Raw genomic sequence first — 22,253 nt, forward strand, 5'->3', positions numbered from 1 at the left:
TGGTAATGTAGCCTGTTTTTGAGAGATGACCAAGAATAGTAAAAAAAACAATTATGCAAAGCTCATGCAAACCCCCAACAAAATGAGCAAGGAAATAAATAAAAAAATAAAAAAAAAACCCACACACCAAAAAGCCCAATATAATTTTATGTGCATTGAATATGTACAGTGCCACCAGCACCCTCCTTCAAACCCAGGAGTTTTGCTCTCAAGCTTATCTTTTTATAGTAATTCAGAAAAGGCTATTTTCCTCCTTTTAGAGTTTTGCTGTTGGCCATTTTATAGAATGGTTTGGGCTGGACAGGACCTTAAAGCTCATCTCATACCAGCCCCTGCCATGGGCAGGGACAACTTCCACTATCCCAGGCTGCTCCAAGCCCTGTCCAATCTGGCCTTGGGCACTGCCAGGGATCCAGGGGCAGCCACAGCTGGTCTGGGCACCCTGAGCCAGGGCCTCACCACCTTCACAACTAAGAATTTCTTCCCAATATCTGATCCAAACCTACTTTCTTTCATCACCCCTGTCCTGGCATTCCATGTCCTTGTCACAAGTCCCTCTCCTTCCCTCTTGTCAGCTCCTTTATTTGACAGAAGTGAATCAGCCTTTCTTCAACTTAGGAACACAGAGAAGCTGAGGGAAGAAAGTTCTTTGCAAGAGTCAGGAGAAACTTTCCAGCATGCTGAAGTCACTGTTTATTTTGTTGTGTGTCATTTATCATTTTACAGCCAAATTCTAGAGAAGCCAGCATGGCACTTCTCAGCTCTGCAGTAAATCTCCTACCCCAGGAGCCCTTCCACTGAAAGGCAGACAATTAGGATTTTCAGAGTGCTGCTAACTTGTTACAGTTGTTTACCAAATACTAAAGTTGTGTGCATTACAAGAGATAGATGTACCCTTCTTTTCACTGCGATAACAAAAAGTTGTCTGCTTGGCAATAGTCAAGATTTTTCCATTTAATCTAACATGAATGGCAAAATCTATTCACTGGAGGAGGCTGGTGAAAGAGTTGCAAAGGACTGGTTTAGTGTCTAAAACAGAGCTGGGTTTGTTCAGTCGTTATTTTGTTGTTTTTTTTTCAAAATCTCTTTTTTTTTTTTTCATTTGGGGGCGCTAGTATAGAATTTCCAGAAGTGATTTTCCAAATCTTACTAAATATTTACCTCATCTTTGTTTTCAGATGTATTAAAAAAACTCAGTTTTCTGTTTTGTAAAAGGCTTGGTGAACTGGGGCTGATGGTTTTACTCTGATTCCATCCTTGTCCCTTTTTTGGTCTTCATTAGAAGCCTGACTTTCTGCAGTGAGCACATAAAGGCTGGTTTGTCCCTTTAAACACTGGCACAGTGGGTTCAGTGTGGGTGTGTGTGTTCATAGGTACTTTGCTATTATTAGTCGATTTTAAAGGAAAAAACAAAACAAATCAAAGTTGTATTTGCATAGGAGCAGTACAAGGGGAAGTTCTTAGGTGTGTCTGTCCTTCCAGGCACTCCTGATCTCCAATTTTTTATGCTCTGCTATAGTAAAATGCAGTGAACCCCAGATCTAGGGAAGAAATGATGATGTCTGGCCCCAGATCAGGAGGCTGAAGGATAGCTTTATTAAAACTATGCTATATTGCATTAATATACTATTTAAAGAGATACTCAACTATTCTACATACTTACTTCTTACTTACCTCTCTAACTAACTCAAACTCGTGACTCTGCTGAGAGCCCGAGCCACAGCTGGACCCCACTGGTCACTGACCCCAAACAACCTTCACCAGAATCAACCCAGCAATCACTGCAGGTGAACAATCTCCACACCACATTCCACATGGGGAAAACAAAGGAGTAGAGATAAAGATGTTTTTTTCTTCTTCGCTCCGCGTTTCTCTAAGAAATCCTGAGAGACAGAATTGTGTCTCTCTGTCCAGAGAATGTGAATGTCACACTCTGCTGCTTCTCCAGCACCTGCCTCGAAGTCCCCTTTTCTTCTCTCCAGTGCCAAGAGCTTTCCTAACCCTGGTTTTACTCCCAGCCTTGGAGTGTAGCTTAGCTAGGAACCTGTGCTGAAGAAGAGCAGCTCCAGAGCCTTGCTAGTTGCACATAAATACAGAATTTAATCATCCTGGACTGGCTTCATGGTACAAATGTTCCTCCAGCCCACAACTCTCCTCCAAGTCCCTACTGAAGGGACTACTGAAACCAGGTGTTAGGGGAAAAATTAAATCACTGCTGTTCTTTCTGAGTAACAAATGTGAGAGGAGAGTTGGGCATTACCTTCTCCATCCCTGTACACACATTTCCACAGGTAATGCCCGAGCAGTGTGAAACTCCACAGCTTTAATCCAGAATATAGGAAGCAGCAGTTTACATTTCCTCATACTCTTCTTTAGATGGATCCAGACGAGGCATAACTGAGGTATTTGACTTTTTTAGATGAAAGGGGATTTTGCTGTAAATCAGATGGCATTAGAAAAATCAGCCTATTGGGGATTGATCAGGATATTGTAGGAGCGCAGTAGTCCTGTAATCAATTGTCTCTCTGTCCCTATCTCTTGCTAATAAATACAAGAATAACTGCAGGCACCAGTTATTCTTCTATTGAAAGAAATGGAAATTTTGCTGGTTGAAATTCACAGATGTTTCATCCTTGAGGATTTATTACTTCTTTCCCAATCTCTCTGATAATAACAGCAGAACTAATAAATGTTCTGCTGCTGAAAAGATGATCTTTGAACACTGCATAAATCTGTTCTAGGCAAGTCATTTATCCCAAACTCTGCATATAAAAGGAGAGGAGAGCAGCAAGTCTCTCACCCCCTGGAATCCCAGAATATTATCTCACCAGGATTTTGCTTCTATGTGCCAGGCTTTTTGAGTAGTCTGTTGAATCCAGATTGGCACGACTTTGCCAAATGGGATTTCCACTGCTAGCAGCCTTATAAGCTTGATTATTAAATAATGTACAGTCATTCTAAGTTATGAAAAGTAACTTATTTATTCTCTTTTTCAAGGAGTAACTGGGTGACCTCTTACAGAGTGTTGGTGAGCAATGACAGCCACGCGTGGACTGCTGTCAGAAACGAATCTGGAGATGTGGTGAGTAGAACAAAACATGTTTTATCAGGAAGAGCAGAGGTGGGAAAGCAGGGGCTGGCCACAGATTAGTCACTGGCAGCATTTCTCAGTGTTCCCATTGATTTTAAAAGCAAATCCCAAGGTACAGATTCAGACACAGAACTGCCAGGGGGAATGGGGGGATTGCCATCCTCGAAGAGCAGTTCTGGCCCGAGCCACCATCAGCCTGGACCTGAAAGGTGATTTTACATTTCTCTTACCAAAAGCACTCAGAGACAGTTTGAAGCACTGACGTTGCCATTTCCCCCTGTTTGGCCTGGCCAGATTTTTGAAGGGAACAGCGAGAAGGAGATCCCAGTGCTGAACATGCTGCCGGTGCCGCTGGTGGCGCGTTACATCCGCATCAACCCCCGCTCCTGGTTCCAGGAGGGCAGCATCTGCATGAGACTGGAAATCCTGGGCTGCCCCTTGCCAGGTGAGAGCCTTTTTAATCAGTGTTGGCATGGCTGCATGTGGCAAGACTCAAAAATTGCATTTCCTTTGGATAGCTTTGCTTGTGGTATAATATTTATCTTTAGTGAGTAGGGTTGTGCAAAAAGAAACAGAAATATCTGCCCAAGCCCACAGAAAGTATCAGGATAAGTTTTGATATGCAACCCATAGTATCTCTCTTTTTTTGCCTTTATTAATAAAACCAGATTGCATTGGTGACCTAACAAGATTTTCTTTGTTGTTTGGGCTTAAATGCAGTGCAGTAAATCTTCCTGAGTGCACATGTTCAATGGAGACAACAGGATTATGTACTGGGACAGGCATTTGCAGATGTCTCATGCTTCTAAGACAAGAAATAACAATTATAGAGCCTGATTTTTAATTTCTATTTCTCTATATAGGCCAGAGGACTTCCCTGAAATATTTTGAAGGCAAATCCTGTTGCTGAATTAGTGCTTAGCTTGTAGGGAGGAAGCAGGGGAGTTTGGGCTGTGAGGAATTTCTAGGATATTTCAAGTGTTATTAAATCCAGCATCATCCCTGGTAAATCAGAACTGAGGGGAAATTGTCCTATGCTATGCAAGGCCACTTAAAAAAAGAAACCCAAAACCATTCAATGTTGCAAATTCTGCCAAAGCCATGATTCTGCTAGGCACATTGTAAATAATCTTTTAGGGTATTTACGTCTTCATTTCTGTGTGTACATGTATATAAATATTTAAAAACCCTCTTTCCTCAAATATTTTCTAAATTACTCACTACTCATTCCACACCTCTCATCTGCTTTTTTTGTTGTTTTCTTTGATCTCAAATTCTGGCACCATGAGGATTTCTTTTTTGCAGAGGTCTGTGATTAGTGTTTTAAGAAATACTAGAGCCAGAAAAAAACTTAACAGAGCCTTTCATCATTGCTTTTACTGTTCCTGCCTCTGCTCAGAACTTGCTGCCTCCAGTTCCTCTGGTGATGTAGGGTCTTCACATGCCAAGCAGACACAGATTTATTTTTGTCCTTTAGATGTTTAAACACTCAGGGAAAAACAAAACAAAACGACACCGTTTGGGGCATGGAAGGGATAATTCTCTGCCAAAGAGAAGTGTGGGGCAAGCATTGTCATAAAATTTAGTCTGCAGATGTGTTATCAGAAGCACTGAAATTCAGCAGCACACAGACAGCTGCTGTCAGTGGGTAAAAAATACATCCTGGACTTGATGGCAGTGACCAAAGGTGCCTGTGCATGTGAATGTCCCTGTTTTCAGGAGGATTCGGATTTCTTTCAGCTCTAGGTTTAGAACACTGCACCTCTGTGGGTTGCTTGTTTCCCATTGTGATGGGCAATTCCACAGCCAACATTTCCTCTCAGCTCTTAAAAGGACTCTCTGAGAGCAGAGATTTCTCCCAAATTCCTGTGTGGATCTGCTCTCTATAAACCAGGGTGTGAGGCTGAAGGAAAAGGAACCTTTCTTCAGCACCAGGACTTTTTACTGCCACACAGGACACACACAGAGAGATCTCCAGGGAATAACAGAGATGACACCCAAACTGTTTTCTAGGGCAATTTGTAGGGAAATTCTCATGATCCCTTTCTCTCCCCTAGAACTGCATCTAAAGAGGAAAGTGACAGTGTTTGGAAAGGTGATTGTTATTGAGTGCAGCAGCAGTTTTTTGCCCTGGATTCTTCCTGGCTTTGCATCCATCCAGGGTCAGATTCTGCTTGGCAGTGCTGGCATTGGTTACCCTTCAGCTTCACGTGTCTGTGTCAGTGGGTGAAGCTGGGAACACATCCCCACTTTCAGCACTGTCCTGCTGAGTGCTCTTCCAGCTTTTCACAGATCTTGGATTCACATGAAAACAGCATCAGAGCATCCCCCTGGTAGTCATTTATTGAGTTAATTGCCCGCAGTGGCTGATTCAGTATATTCCTGAAAGAAAATACCAGAATCATTCATTGAGAAACACAAAGGGAATGGGGTGTGTTCATTCAGAATGTAATTGGGCTGAAGAACTAATAGGTTTTGATAAGTGCTGACCCATCTTTTTAGCTCAGAAAGAGCTGGCATTTCTTTCTCCTTGCTCATTTTGCGCGTCGCACGCGAGGTGCCCGGGACAAAGCTGTTCCCCAGGTTCCAGAGGCCCTTCCACGCACGTTTTCTTCCTCTAGGATGGGACATGTTTTTGCAGCTCCCTCTAAGTGGATTCCCCACCCTCTATTGGTGTAATTTTGCTCATTCCAAGTTAAATATCTGGATGGTTTGGCCGTGGGAGCAGCAACTTTGACAGTGCTGCTCTAACACTCTGTATTGAGGGTTATCTGTGGGATTGGAAATCAAATGCTCTTCTTTTCTGGCAGGTTTTTTTTTTTTTCCATAAAAATGACCAATTTTCCTAAATTTACCAAAATTAGGAGGTGAAACTCTGTTAATTCACACACTTTTAGCTTTTCCAAAGCCTGGGGCATAGGGAAATACCCCAACAACTAAAGGAGGGTGGAAGGAAAGAAACCCATTTTTCATAACTCTGAATTTTTTTCATGTCTTCTAGACTTGTGATTTTAGGGTTTATACATTCATTAATCCCTAAATATATTAAACCATTTGCATTCAGTCTGTGCTCTGTATCAGCTTTCCATCAAGCAGGCTCACAAGGGTGGGAAATAAAGGAATAAGGAAAAAGGATAAAAGAAAAATAAAAAACCTGAATAAGATTGATATTCAAGTTTGATTGACTGTCAGAATGAGATGGAAATGGTTAAAGACAGCTAGAACCCATTCCTGTGGGTAGGGCTCTGTCCATAAAACCTGCTGCATGTGCTAGATGCACTAAAAATTGGATAAATCACGATAAAACACTATTTGGACAAGTGGAACGTACTTATCTAAGCAGTATTATATAGGATAATTGTAATTTTTATCAGTGAAATGCTTATATCTTATCCATAACGTACATTTTTGTTGTGTCTTAGGCTAGTTTGGACAAACAACCTTTTCTAGATTGTTACAGTAGCTCTAAAAAAAAGAAAAAAAAATAAAGCTGTGTTGTCCAACTATGTCAGTGCTACCTTTGGGCAGCAGAAAGGATTTGCTGTTTCATCAAGAGAAAGACATTTCTCCGTGGAGAAAAGATTCCGGAAAATCTTACCTGTAACAACAATCAGTGCTGCCATGTCTCAAAAAAAGAGGGCAAAAAAAGGAAAAAAACCCCAAAAACATTTAATTCCCTCTCCACTTTCCAAAAATGCTGGTATTTACATAGAGGGAGACTGACACACACAATCTTTTGCAATTGCCTCAGAGGGATGGATGTGCTTTCCTTGCCTTCTCTTTCTCAAACCTAAGGAAGGTCAAAACAAAATTGCATGGGATCAAAAGCACCCAGAGATTGGAAAGACAAAATTAGTGGAGTTCTTCATGCATTTATTTATATTGTAGAGTATTGAGTAAGAGACAATTATTTTAACGGAATAAATTTGTGATGAAATTTAATTTTTAATAGTTCTTATATAGAAACTATCACTGGTACCAGGACCATGCCATTACTTTGAACCCAAGATATAAAATTAATTTTAACAGCTCTGTAATGGAGTACTGTGTTTTGCAGTGGCTTCAGTCTTATTTTTACTGCTTCTCTCTTAGTGCCAGGCTACCTGGTCAAGTCTAAAGTTCTGTTCATTTTTTTTGATAAAAATGTGACTTTTTACAAGTATCTTTCATTATAAATGTCCATGTAAGCAGCAGTTCTAAATCCAGCATCTACCTCTGAGAATAAAAGGAGAAAAGAGTCAGTTTATAGTTGAAAACTATTCTTTCATTGCTGATTTCATGTGTGATGTTAATGCTCATAAGCAATGCTCATGAGGCTGCCATGAAATAGATCATGTGGAAAAAAACTTAGGATCACCTGATGTGGCTGCCAGCGGATTTATTTCCAGATTACACATTTGCTGTCTGTGAGATGTTCAATTTAGTGAAGACAAGTCAAATTCACTTCAATTTCATGGAAATTAAAAAAAAAAAAAAAAAACAGTCATTTGCGAAATAGCACATTGGGGTTTTTAAGGCAGTCTAAGGGATTTAAACCAGAATATTTTTTTTTATTAAAAGCTTCTCTGAATCCCTTGGATTGCCTTCATTACGCCCTAAATTTGGAGCAGCACTTCTGAGAAGCTGAAACCCACTGGAAGCATCAGGGCCTCACTGGCTGAGGTGCTGTAGAGCTGTAATAAGTGAAAATGCCCTTTTTTTTTTTTTTTTAAATCAACTGCCAAGCAATTGATCCTTTCTGGTACTTTTTCTAAGCAGTTCTCAGAGCCCTCATGCTGCAAAGTAGTTGGGCATTAACCCACTTGGAGTTTTGGGATCCCCGGCACAGGTAGTGATGCCTTGTGCAGGCTGCCCTAGAGCAGAGGCTGCGCAGAGTCACAGAATAAAGCAGGGATTTATTCAAAGGATCTCCTCCATGGATCCACCTTGGGCAGCACCAGAGCCCAGCCAGGGCTGCAGCCAAGAGGAACCAAAATGGTCCCAAAATGCACGAGCGCTCCCGGCTCTCACTGGGATCAGCTCTGCTCCATTTGCACCTTGCAGTTCACTGTCCCATTCCAGCTTTAGCCCAGGCACTCCCATCCTGCTTGTTTTTCTCTCTCCAGCCCACGCTGTTTGTGCTCCTGGGCTGAGATTTGGATCATTTGTCCTTGGTGCCCAGCTGGAGCAGGAATTGTTTTGTCTCCCTGCTCTGTGAAGAGAGCTCACCATCCCCTGGTGTGAAGCTCAGACCCTCACACTAAAGCAGCACAAAATCTGAAACATAGAAAACCTAAAACCCAAGGCATCAGAAGGACACAGAGCTGTTGGAGACCTCAGAGATGATCAGAGGGATGGAGCAGCTCTGCTGTGGGGCAAAGCTGAGAATTGGGATTGTTCATCCTGGAGAGGAGCAGCCCTTGGGCTGATGTAACTGTGGCCTTCCAGCGCCTGAGGGAAGCTCCAAAAAAGATGGAGAGAGACTTTGGACAAGTGCCTGGAGTTTCAGGACAAGGGAATGGCTTCCCAGTGCCAGAGGCCAGGGTTAGATGGGATTTTGGGAAGGAATTGTTCCCTGGGAGGGCGGGCAGGCCCTGGCACAGGGTGCCCAGAGCAGCTGTGGCTGCCCCTGGATCCCTGGAAGTGCCCAAGGCCAGGCTGGACAGGGCTTGGAGCAACCTGGGACAGTGGGAGGTGTCCCTGCCATGGCAGGGGGTGGCACTGGATGGGATTTAAGGTCCCTTCCATGCCAAGCCATTCTGTGCTCCTATGAATCTATGATTTACCAGCTTTAGTCACTTGTCCTTCTTTACAAGAATAGAAGGATGAAGGGCTCAAGGTGCCTCTACCAGCAAACTCCATTACCTCTACTGGTGATACAAAGACAGATTAATGGTAGAAAAAGTTAATATATCCCTCTTGTATAAATGTGAGTGCCACAGGTTTGCACGATCTTTTCTCCATGGAAGAAAGCCAGACTTTCTCCAGAATTTCTGTGAATAAATCAGTATATTTCTCTTATAACTCTTCTGTGGTTTGAGTTTTTCAGTCTCTTATTCTCAGTTTTATTAAAAAAAAAAAAAAATTGCCGAAGTGGACCCATCCAGCTGTGTGCAAGCCTTGTTTGCCTTTCTATATTTTAGCTTGTAATGTTCTAATCTGTATTCCTGCTGCAGCAGAAATCCAGTGATCCAAGCAGGCTGCAGCAGAGCCTGGCAAAGTATGAGTGTTAATTCCCCAGGGAACTGTCAAATTGAGCTCTGTTGTTGAGGAAGGGCCAGAGATACCATCATTCTCACTGCACAGTTTTTTTAAGTTTCCACCAACTCTACAGCATTCACAGTCATTCCCATGATATTAGTGTTTGATGTATGGAAAAAGAGCCAGGCTTTGAAAGGAATGGGATTAAAGTATCAGGGAAAAAAAAACGGTTGCTGTATATTTTGGCTCATGGGGATACAGAAAACTTTCAACATCCTGGCAGTTTTATGACGTTTATTTTTATATTTTTACAACATGGAGGTATTTTTTCAATGATGAAGATATTCTGTGGGGCATTGAACACATTGTCTCTTTTGAGAAGTGGGGGTTTTCTTTATGATTTCCATTTCTCATCAGCATATTAATGAGTAATTTCTACAAATTAACATGAGACAAGATTTTTTTGACATTTTTCTGTCATATTTGTAGAGCAGACTTCAACTGACCTTTCAGCATCTCTGCTGTAGATTAGGAAGTGGAAGTGGAGACAAGGATGGGTCATGTTACTGTGAAGCTTAATGGGACTTGCATGTTTCATTTCATAAATAACTTAAATAGTGCAAAAGACCCCAAATATTTTAGAATTTTATGGGAATATTTAGTGGTTTTAATGCCAGAAATATGAAACTTACAAATGTTATAAAGTATTTTGCACTGTTGTGAGTTTTCCATTATTTCAGTAAGGATTTGTTGCTGTGGGATGGTAACTACATATTTTTCCTACTCGGAATTGTACTTTTTTCTCCCCCAAAAAATGTCACAGCTGACAGGTGACACTGTTTAAAACCATTTTTTTTTCTCTAGGGACAATGCCTTTTTGTGTTGCAATAAGACAGGATGATATTTAGACTTTTTCATATTTCACTTTCCCCCCAATGATTTTAAACCAATGAAGATGATTTTGTGTGAAGGGAAACAATTTTTCATAGAAGCCTGACAACCACTGGATTGACAAATGATTACTCAGAATTCCAGACATCCCAGATGTGGCAAGTTAAGGAATGTGTCTGATGTTTTCCAAATAGACTTGTTTGTCTCTGAAAATTAATCATAATAGATTAGGCTAGGAGCACATTTATCAGGAGCTTCAAAGCTGAGCCATAACAGTCTTGGCCTGTTTTTTTTTTCCCCCCAGGTGAAGGGCCTGGAATGTCAAGGAGATAAAAGATTCTTTTCTAACCACATATCCTTTTGATACTTCAAAATGAACAAACAATAAATAATATCCATAAATAAGTGAATATGTAAATTTTTAGTAACAAACACCTCTGACTTCCACAGGAGCTCTTTTGGAAGATGATTAGGAATGTTTAATATGCCAAATTATTCCTTTGCATGTTTTGCAATCAGTGCATAGGCATGGAAAATGCTCATCAGGAAAACTAAAATGCCTTGCAATAGTAAATTAATCAAGTGGACACAAAACATTTACTGTGGCTTTTCCCTCTGATTTGATTTTTCTTCCACTCTTTTATCTTGCATCTGACTCATCATTTCCCAAAGACTTTTTCCCTCCTCTGCAGCCTAAGGCTGCCCTTCTGCTTTTCTGTTGAAGTTTGGTTTTTTGTGCAGAGAAGCTGTCTGGAAAGCTGATGCCTCTTTGCTTTTGTTTGGATCTGTATGAATTGAGTTGTGCAGTGATTAGAAATATTTAAAATTAGTTGTTTCCCTGAGTTTTGCTTTTGAAAACCTGATTTAAGTACACACAGGACAGTGGAACTCAGATTTCCACGTTCCTTACATGCATTGTGCCAAAGCACATCTATATTTGAAATTCCTAAGCATGAGAAAACTCCTTTTTTTCTTTTCTCAGACCCAAACAATTATTACCACAGAAGAAATGAAATGACAACCACTGATAATCTGGACTTTAAGCATCACAACTACAAGGAGATGAGGCAGGTAGGCAAAGAGGCTGGTGTGTGTTGGAGGGTGGATGGGTGAGGCTTTTCAGCCCTGTGGAATTCCACAAAAAATAAAATATTATTTTAATTTTAAAATATTATTAAACTCTGTCTGCAATATGTTTTTAAAATATTTTCTCTGTTTTAATCTATTAAAAGAAGCATTCCAATAAAATCCCAAAGTCTTTATTTGTAAATAAATTAACCTGAAAGAGGTGACACTACATAACAGAGGAAGTATTTTCATATAATGTGCCAATCTTTTTCTTCCGTATGTATTTGAGTGGTGAATGACACAGTGGTTTCTCCTTCTAGATTTGACTCTGATTTAGCCATCAGTTTTCTCATATATTTCAATGGGTTTGAATAATCAGAATAAACTCTAGAGTCCAATTCCATATTCACAGTTGTGAAAATCAGCAAAAATTCACCAGAAACACCAGAAAAAAAAAACTCTGCTAGTAAAATTTTAAATCTACCAGCCTTGTTAATCTTGTTCCTTTAACTTCAAACAAGTTCTTGGCTTTGTTATTGTTTTTAATCTTGCTTCTTATCACCACAGACACAAGTGTGGGCTGTCCTGAAGAAATATTTCTGCCCACTTTCTCTTCAAATATAAAGATAATATGTTTGGACTTGGTGTGTGTGAATCACTTGCTGTGTGCTGGATTTTCAGTGTATTTATACTGCATGAATCACCACTGGGTCTTATTGAGCAATTGTGTACTGAGTCACACGTTTATTTTGGTAGAGATTTCATGGCCTATATTTCTTAGCACAAAGATTAGATGAGTAGGAACTCAATTGGCGTAATTACTGTCAAGAACAATAAAATAAAATGCATTTATGTTGTCATTGCAGAAAGACAGGTTGGTCAGGTTAGAAATATCTTGGGGAAAAAAACCCACAGCTTTAAGCCAGAATTGCACTCTTCATACAAATAGAAAATCTGTGACTGTGGTTGAGAATTGTGAACTGTGTGCTCTCCCAATTTCTGTTTTCTTCTGTGTCAAAATAGTTGTTTTTTGTAAAGCTCATCGGATTTTAATTGCTGCTGGGCAGAATATTGTGGGTTGCATTGCAACAAGTCTTATATTCCCAAAACTATTCTCAAAACTTCAGTGCAAAATGGAATAACCGCCAGAGTCAACTTCCTATTAAAAACAAACAAACAACAACAACAACCAAAAACCTCCCCAGCCCCCAAAATATACATTATTGTCACTTTTAATGGCTACTTCACTACAAACCATCTTAGAAAAATGCTGTTCTTTGATTTATTATCAACACTGGAGGAGGAGGAGATGGTGTTCCCTGGGCCATGTTTTGGAAGCATCACATTACATTGCAATAAGTCAAGTATTTGTGAGAGGGAGGGATTTTCTCAGAGTCAGGTGATTTTAATAGAACTCTCTGATTAGGAAGATGAAATTTACAGCTCCAGTTTTCTCCTTATAAAAGAACATTCCAAATTCTTATTCCAGTCAGTGGGAAACCTCACTGTGTTTCGTGTGCAGGATTGTTTCACAGCCCAAAATGCCTCTTATTTGTTCACTTCTATGCATGTATTTGTATATATTCATGTGGTACAGGAAGCTGTTACATGTTTGTGGATATCTGAGTACAACCTTGTCTTTGAGACAACAAACCCAGATCATAGGTGAAATATTGTGCCATTTGTAGGAAATGGGAATGAGAAGATCAAATATGAAATATGTTAAATTTCAGCATTGTATTTCCATTAACTCCATTGCATTACATGTCACCAAGAGTCACAGTAAATGTTACTACAAAGGCTCTAGTGCAAGAAACATTCTTTGACTCAGAAAATAATCACATGTTTGCAATTAAAAAGATGATGGGGAGTTTGCTGAGGCCAATGCAAATATTTCCACTGAATGTAATATACTTTGAACTTGGTTCTGGACATTTTTCTCACTATTAATGAGCATTTCCATAATTTCAACCACTTTTCTAAATTGCTGTTCCTGGTATCCTGTGAGCACTGGAGTGCCAGGCACGTCAGCAAAGCTTCTGCATGTGGAAGTTTCAGAGGCTCACATTCCCTATTTCTTGTGGAGCTGCATGGATGCAGGGAAACATCAGCCAGCTCAGTTTGCTTCAATTTGAAGAAGGTGTGAGGAGAGAAATTAGTAAACACAGGTCTGAGTCAGTAACATTATTTATACAGCAGGCTTTTAGCCTTTAGCTAAAATAGAACTGCTTTTAATGCAATATCTCTACTTGCTGGCAGAGGGAAAAAAATTCATATTTCTATTGAAATGTGGCAACCTGCAAAATAAATGCATTTCTGTGCACTGACACCCTGGGTCACCTTATCTATAGCACCTCACAGAGTGTGGTTGTTTTAATCACTCTCCATTATTTTAATTACTCTCCATGGCATATTGTTTTAAAAATGAGATAGCAGAGCTATAAATTCATGAACGAAACATAAAGTTGTTACAACTAAGAGGTAGTCTGAGAAGCAAATGAAGAGTTTATGCCACATCCAATTTAGAATGAACCAATTCATTGTGGATCTATTTTGATGCTGCATTGTCTAAATAAGTTCTTTTTTTTTCTCTTTTTTTTGTTGGCAGCTGATGAAAACTGTGAATAAAATGTGCCCAAATATCACAAGAATTTACAATATTGGAAAAAGCAACCAAGGACTGAAGCTGTATGCAGTCGAGATTTCTGACAATCCAGGAGAACACGAAGTTGGTTAGGATTTTAATCTTAACTAAATCTGTTGAAGGGGTGTTGGGATTTGGCTTTTTCTCCCCTCCTCTTTCTCTGTATCTGTGCTAATTATCACCGAAGGAATTATATTCATGGCAGCAAAGATTTCAAATGTATGTGGGAGGAACCTCAGCGCTGCATTTCTAAATTGGGAAGGGGAGGGTGAGCACAAATAGAGGACATTTTGAATGTGGGATCAAATTCTTTAATGATCATTCTTCACAGTAATAAAAGTGAACTTTAATACTGGGGGATGAAGTTTAGTAGTGGGATTGATGTAGCTTTGGATAGAAATTGACCTTAATGCATTGCAAGCAGGGACAGGTCAAATCTCCAAATAATTTTTCACTCATGAGGTCTGGAGTTCAATTTCCTACCATGATATAATTCTTCAGCATGGAAACTCATTCAGTCTTTGGTCCTTCTCGCTGTGATAGTGCCTGGGACAGCTGTTGGAATAAAGGAATTTTGTGCTTTGCTGTACCCATGAATACCCTGATAGCATCTTTAGATTGCTTGTTAGGAAAATTCTCTTCTAGCAAAGCATTTTTCATGTGACTTTTAGACCAACAAAACTGTTAAAATCTACCTCTAACATGCTGAAGTTGTGAGTATAATTAAAGGTATGTTTAATCAAATATGGTTTTTAGAGGTTTTACACAGTGGCTTTAGATATCACTAATATGTAAGCCTGTTCTAAAATAGCAACAGAAAGCAATTTATTTCTCCAAAGTGACATTTTCACCTCTCATCTGTGCAGCTGAGACATTTCTCCAACACCCCTTAAGTGAAACGTTGCTGATTGACATCGATGCCATTTGATAGAGATTGGATTTGCTGCTCTGACTACAACTCTGCTCTGTGGGTTTTTTTTTTTTCCACAGGGGAGCCAGAATTCCACTACATTGCAGGAGCTCATGGGAATGAAGTGCTTGGACGAGAGCTAATCCTTCTGCTAATGCAGTTCATGTGCCAGGAATACCTGGCTGGGAACCCACGCATTGTGCACCTCATCCAGGACACCAGGATCCACCTGCTGCCCTCAGTGAACCCTGATGGATATGACAAGGCCTATAAAGCGGTAATTAGGATTATGAGCACATCAAGGAATTCTTTTCTTCCCAGTAGATGACTCAAAAGTGCTCCTCTTGTCTTCATTTTCTTCAAAGATCACGTTTTACGAGTGATCGAGATTTAAAAATTAAAAGATACGCACATCAAAGTAAACACAAATCATCTTGGGAAAAAGCTGAAAGAAACGGGATTCGATGTGATGTTTGGCTAACAGGAAAATGTACGTGAAAGGAGGGTCACAAAGACTGCCAGAACAAACCATCCTGGGGTGTACAGAACCTTGGGAACACCATTATGGAAAATGGAAAATCCACGCAATCTGTTTCTCACGAGAAACCAAGCTCAGCACATGAAAATTTGTGTTCCTCTGCAGCTGAAATTTAATAGTGTGCCTTTAAGGAGAGTGTGATGTGTTGGGCATTGTAATAATTCAGTCTGGATGAAGACAGACACCAGGAAAAATTGTAGGGGCTGGTCAAATGCACTGGAAAATCTTCCAGAGCAGTCTGCAGAGGACCTGAACAGGAAAGTCAAAATCATAGTCATGGAGAGAATGTCTGCTGTCTCCATTGAGAGATATATTTTGGCTAACCTCAAGTAAATTTTCATGGGTTTTCCTTCACCACATTCAAGATTTCATACAAATTTTTTTTTTTTAAGGGCCAATGATTTAATTCAGTTAATTAAATAATTAATCTTCCATTTCTCTGTATAGAATTACCTCTGGCACATTCCCAAACATTCTGCAGGGGCTCACAGGTTTCTGTATTCTGAATGAACAATAATTATTTTTTTCTTTATTTTTCTATTTTTTTTTTTAATCTAAGGGTTCAGAACTGGGGGGCTGGTCTCTAGGACGATGGACTCAGGACGGCATTGACATCAACAATAACTTCCCTGACTTAAACTCTCTGCTCTGGGAGTCAGAAGATCAGAAGAAGAGTAAAAGAAAAGTTCCAAACCATCACATCCCAATCCCTGACTGGTACCTGTCCGAAAATGCCACTGTGAGTAAGGCCACGAGAGGGGACACAAAGGCTGGGATGTACTGAGAGAGTGAAATTTACATTTCTCAAGAAATGAATAACCTGGGAGTGAAGTTCCACACCTGATCTAAGTCAATAATTCCCTTTATGTCAGTGGAAATAAAAATGCACCACAAAAGCACCATTTTCTCCCAGGATTTAGAGGCAGGTCTTGAGGAAGAAACTGTTTCCTAGAGGATTTTCTTTCCCATCAGCTATTGGCAGGAACCTGGAGGACTCAAAACCCAACTTTTGGGTAGACAAAGAAAAGCACAGCATGAGCTTGGCCATGTGGATCAGGCTTCTCCCAGGTTTTGTGGCATAGATGAGCTCTTTGAAAACTCACTCACAGATTTGTCCTGGGATTTTCTTACTTGCTCTTACTTGAAATATATTCATATCTCAAAAAACACAGCAACAGTTCTGGTATATCAAACCTCGTGCTGTGGCTTATGTTAAAGTCGTTTATTGGATTGTAGTGCCAGAAATGTAACTTATTTTGGCCTGGCCTTTTAAATATGATGGCAGCTATTAATAGCAGCTTCACTGTGGCCGATTTTAGTACTTTAGAATCACACAATCATGGAGTAGTTACAGTTTAAAGGGGCCTCTGGAGATCAATCCAAGGCAGGGTCACTTGGAGCAGGTGACACAGGAACACATCCAGGTGGGTTTGGAATGTTTCCAGAGAGAGACTCTGTGACCTCCCTGTGCAGCTGTTCCAGTGCTCTGCCACCCTCATGGAAAAGTTCATCCTCATCTTGAGGTGAAATTTCCTGTGGTTTAATTTATGGCCACTATTTCTATGTTTACAAACCCTTATTTTGGAAACAAAGAGAGGGAGCAAAGTCACCATCTGACACCTCTGTCTGTTCCTGCTCTTGGCCTCACTCGACATAGATGTTCCTGTTCCTTAAATTGCTGGTGTGAAGGTTTTGTTAGCTCTTAAGGGATGTCTGTGGCCTCCCAAGGATGGCTGGCAAGCACCATAATTTAAAGAAGGCCTTCTCCTTGCCCACATCCCTTCTGCTGGCCCCTCACGCTCAGGACCTCCTGAGCCTGCTCTCCCTTTGAAACAGCACGATCAGATTTCCACGCTGAACCAGAGCCGCTGTGGCTTCTTCTCCCAGGTGGCGGTGGAGACACGGGCGATCATCGCGTGGATGGAAAAAATCCCTTTTGTGCTGGGTGGCAACTTGCAGGGGGGAGAGCTGGTGGTGGCCTATCCCTACGACATGGTGAGATCCATGTGGAAAACCCAGGATTACACGCCCACCCCGGACGACCACGTGTTCCGCTGGCTGGCCTATTCCTACGCCTCCACGCACCGCCTGATGACGGATGCCAGGAGGAGAGCCTGCCACACTGAGGACTTCCAGAAGGAGGATGGCACTGTGAACGGAGCCTCGTGGCACACCGTGGCTGGAAGTAAGTGGTAGAAGCTCCAATTAGTGTTACCTTGCTAATTAGGGTAGAGTCAGAGCTGCCCGGTGTACGCTGCAGCAGCAGTGGTGGTAAAATGTGTGTTCTAAGAGGAATATTTCCAGATGTCATTACTGTCATTAATACCCAGTGACTGCTTCTTTTGCAGACAAATTTTCAAAAAATGCACACGGAGAACATTAGCTTTAAGAACTCTGTGCACTCAAGACAGTTTGTCAGGAAGAAACCAACCCAGTCCAAACCCCCACACAAGGTGACAAGAAGAAAACTGCTGCCAAGCACCACAACCAGTGTCAGAGCTGAAGCAGGGGCTTCAGGGAGAGATTCCAGTGGCTCTCAGATAAGGAAATCCTGATTTCAGCCTCCTGCTGACTGAACTCAGCCTCAGATCAGCCCTCACTCACATTCACTGGGAGTTGCAATGAAATGCCATAAAAAGCTACTGTTTGCCTGCTACCGTCTTAGTTAAAAAAAAAAAAAACCTGGATGTCTTTACACTTAAATTTTGCATGGGCTCCACAGGCAGTCCTGCTGCCAGAATAAATCACAGCCTGGATCAATCTCCCCACACCCAAGCCTGTCACCCTGTTAAGGAGCACAGAGGGGAAGCCACGGCCTATGGTGTGGCCAAAAACCTCGATTTCCAGGAAAGGCCAATTAGAAGCCCATTTTTAACAGCATTAGGCACATTTGCCTTTGCTCAAAATCCTTGTGTTTTTCTAAGTGCATCAGTCAAACAACATATTCCCTGCAATTAGGAAGTGAGACAGGCATCTGCCACCAGTGGGCTGACAACAGGAACAGCACTAATGGCAAACAGATGCAGGCCAGTGTCTCTGAAACCCAGGTTTAGCTGAACCTGGCTCATGTTTGGAACTTGCAGGTACTTCCACTGCATAAACATTTCGGGATTTTGGACATGGCTTTTATGGCTTTTATGTTGGCCCATGTGGAGTTAGTGCTTTAAAGGCTACAGTCGAGAATTAGCTTGTCAAATATTTTTTCAGCAGGTTAAAAAGTGTTGGGTGAATTTGGGGGGGAAACCTTGAACTCTTAGGTCTGACAGTACATTCCCGTGCATTTCTGCAGATTCTAAAGCATCCTCTGAGAGCTAACTTGGCCACTTAATTATCTAATTTATGAATTTAATTTTCCTAAGTGCTACAAGAAACATCATTATGAGTCAATCCAGAAAAGATGACATTGGCCTTGTAACTAACAGCTGTCACACTGAGTTCCATTAAGGAAAGATGGACAATATAGATGCTGAATATTACCCTGATTTCTTAGGACCAATTACATTTTGGATTTGTTTCAACTGATTTCTTTATTTCTTGATGATGTTTTAATTATGATTTATGTCCTGCTGTGTTACATTATGGTAAGACCTCCAAAAAAGTGCTTGCAGAAGCTCTCCCACCCATCTTTTTGTGTGAGTGGCATCTCTTCATTGTACCATGCCTTGAAACTGCCTGTCCCCTCTCTCCTCATCCATCTGCTTCCTTGCAGTGGTCCTGCACAAAAACTTCTCACTGCTCATGCCATGGGAAAATTTAAATGGGATTTTTCTAATGTCATTTCAGTCCCTAGAGAAGCATGTGCACCACAGATACCCAGCACCTCCTCATGCCTTTAATACCCAGCCATGATATTTCCTGCCCATTATTTTGACTGCAGTAAATGCAAGTTCTTCAGCAATTTTACATATAAAGTTTCTGCACTGGATGAACTGCACAGAGGCAAAAAAGGGATTGATTTAATTTTATTTCCTGTGTTTTGGAGGCTGGATTTGCATGTTCAGGCACTAGGAGAGAGTCACTCTTGGCAACAAAAAGCCATTTTCTTAAATACATGTATTAAAACTGAGCAATTAGTGTGTATGGCAAAACATTTCACAGCAGATTAATCAGAATGTTATACAGTATGTGAGGGGAAAATAATTATGGCTGTTTCTCAAGTGGAGGGGAAGCACATTTATGTAGAGTAGCATATGCCACTGGCTGATGTTTAGGTTTTCCCTATCAACAAAAGTGAAAAGTTTAACATCTGTATTATATAATCCTCCTGCTCAGCTTCCAGAAGGCACTGAGGGCTCATTAAATACTTGACTACTGCTCTGTGCTAATTGGACAGGAACAGGGATTTTGGTTTAACTCTTCTGGGTCAGAAGCACTCGGTGAATGCAACTCCTGCTGATCTTTGCTATTTAAAACATAACAATTAATGATCACTACCAAACATATTTTAAAATATTTTCTTATTAGAAGTGCAGGTGGAACAAGAAATGAAGCTCACAGAATCTCTTCCTTTAGTGTTCATGTTCTGCATCTTGTTATCTGTGTGAGAGTGGAGAACTAATAAGAAGTAAAAATAATGGTGAGAAACAGGAGGAGAAACCTGGAGAATGGAAATGTTTGAGCTCTCTATGTAAAGACAGCCCTCCTTACTGCTGCAGACCTTTGCAAAGGTTACAGTGGTCTCTGTAATGCAAAATTAAACTGCAGCTTCTCAGAGAGTGGAGGCACTGAGGTTCCTGGGGCTTGGCTAGGACATATTTCTGATGGAATCCCTATTGCAGAGCAACAGTGCAGATCCCAGTCTTCTGCAGCACTGTGTTAGGGAGAAAAGAGACCCTTTCATTTCTTACAAACTACAGACACCATATGTAACATAAAATAATTATTACTGCCTTGATTTTTCTGGCTTTTCTATCTGCTAGATTACTCAGGGAAGAAAACAGACTGAGGAACTATTTCACCAGCTGCTCTGATAAATCTCTTTTACATAACAACCCCTGTGAGCACATGGCTCTGTGTCCTGGCTTTCAGGGTTCTATCAAATGGGAATTCTGTGAATTGGGTAAGCAGCTGCACCTTCCTGCCACCCAACACAGACAATTCCATTTCCACCCAGGGCACTCATAAGGGAGAGCTGCTCCGTGGGCAATGTCCAGGATTAGAAATGCTTAGTGCTTTCTTGAAAAAGCACAATTTTTTCTTGTAGAGAGAGAATTTTCTCCTGTTTGCGTTCCCATCTTCTCCATCAATAGAATCCCAGAAGGGTTTGGGTTGGAAAAGACCTTAAAGCCCATCGAGTTCCACCCCTGCTTGGAGCAACTTTTCACTATCCCAGATTGCTACAAGCCCTGTTGTCTTGGTTTGAAAAGCCAGGTGTCTGCTAAGGAAGGGAGGAGCCTCCCCTGAAATGGAAAATGTAAACCCCCTCCCTCTGAATTATTATAATTTTGAAATTAAGGGGTGCACAGGCAAATATATGGGAATAGGAATAACAGTTCTTTATTAGGGAAGAAAATAGAATAAAATAAAAAAATGCCATAATCCAAAACAACACTGCCAGAGTCAGAGCAGGCCCTGGCAGCTGTGGGTCAGGGTGGTGGCAGCAGTCCCATTCCATGGGGGCTCAGCCCTCCTGCAGTGCCAGCTGTGCTTCTGCTGGAGCAGGATCCTGGGCAAGGCTGGAGTTTTCCTCTGAAGCTCCAGGGCTGGTGGAGATGGGCCTGGGCTCCTCTGGGAATGCAGTGGGGCAGAAAGCTGCTCCTCTGGGAATGCAGTGGGGCAGAAAGCTGCTCCTCTGGGAATGCAGTGGGGAAGAAAGCTGCTCCTGTGGGAATGCAGTGGGCAAAGGCTGCTGTGGTGTCCCAGGATCTCAGATTGTATCCAGGTAGGAATGCTTGGCTCCTCCCCTGGGCAGAGCATCTCCCCATGGGATGATGGAATTTTCTCAGCCATGCAGGGACACTCACTGGCCATGAACAGAAGATAATTAATAATTAATGGCCCATGAACAGAAGAGATCTCCTGGAGGGAGGATTGATTGTGGGAGAGATAAAGAAAAAACTGCCCAATGAACAGCAGAGAACTGCCCCAGCTCTACAGATGACAGTAAAATACACACCCCAGCCACATCTTGCAACCCAGGACACCTGTCCAACCTGGCCTTGAGCACTCTGGTGCTTTGTTACAAAACATTTGGCATTTCTAAAACCTCTTTGCCCTTCCAAATCTGCAGGCTAAGCCAGCTGGATGAATACCCAACTTGTGTTTATAGAAGTTACATTAATTTGCACAAAAACTGAAATCTGATCAGTAGATTAAAAAGGCCATGGAGTTGTTCCCTTTTTCCCCAATACTGACAGGCATCAATGACTTCAGCTACCTGCACACGAACTGCTTTGAGCTCTCCATCTATGTTGGCTGTGACAAATATCCCCACGAGAGCGAGCTGCCAGAGGAGTGGGAAAACAACCGCGAGTCCCTGATTGTGTTTATGGAACAGGTAGTCACCTGGTATTTCTTGTTTGGATTTAGATGTTTATTAGATGTTTAGATGCTTTTGTTTATATTACAGTTTTATATGTTGTGAGTTTTAGAGTATTTTATTAATCAACTAAAAAATGGAGTTGTATTTTTATAAGGTTTTTTAAGGATAAATTGTCTGATTAAGAAATGCTACTTAAATTACTTTTATTTTTAACTTAATTAATTTCTTGTGTTTTGTAATCTGGACATTTTTATTTAATTATATAATACTACTTAAATTTATGAAGAAGAAGGTGATGAAGAAGGTAAAGCAGGATTCATCTCTGTTTTAAAACTTTTTTTATTTTATATATATTATTATATTCTAAAACTTTAAACTTTAAGTTTTCTATTATGTGATATTATACACTTTTATTTAAACTACACACCATTTCAGTTTTATTATTAAATT

General features: G+C 40.9%; 1 protein-coding gene across 1 annotated transcript in view; it reads left to right on the top strand.

Moving 5' to 3' along the window:
* CPXM2 (carboxypeptidase X, M14 family member 2) overlaps positions 1 to 22,253 on the top strand; it is a 68,919-nt gene that overhangs the window by 38,709 nt on the left and 7,957 nt on the right. The window contains exons 4-11 of the mRNA XM_053949630.1: positions 2,998 to 3,082; positions 3,386 to 3,536; positions 11,145 to 11,233; positions 13,839 to 13,962; positions 14,865 to 15,061; positions 15,882 to 16,061; positions 17,210 to 17,507; positions 21,679 to 21,818. Of these exons, the coding sequence (XP_053805605.1) occupies positions 2,998 to 3,082; positions 3,386 to 3,536; positions 11,145 to 11,233; positions 13,839 to 13,962; positions 14,865 to 15,061; positions 15,882 to 16,061; positions 17,210 to 17,507; positions 21,679 to 21,818 (1,264 nt within the window). The remainder of the gene's footprint in view (positions 1 to 2,997; positions 3,083 to 3,385; positions 3,537 to 11,144; positions 11,234 to 13,838; positions 13,963 to 14,864; positions 15,062 to 15,881; positions 16,062 to 17,209; positions 17,508 to 21,678; positions 21,819 to 22,253) is intronic.

The sequence above is a fragment of the Vidua chalybeata genome, chromosome 8 (assembly GCF_026979565.1).
Source record: "Vidua chalybeata isolate OUT-0048 chromosome 8, bVidCha1 merged haplotype, whole genome shotgun sequence".
Lineage (NCBI taxonomy): Eukaryota > Metazoa > Chordata > Aves > Passeriformes > Viduidae > Vidua > Vidua chalybeata.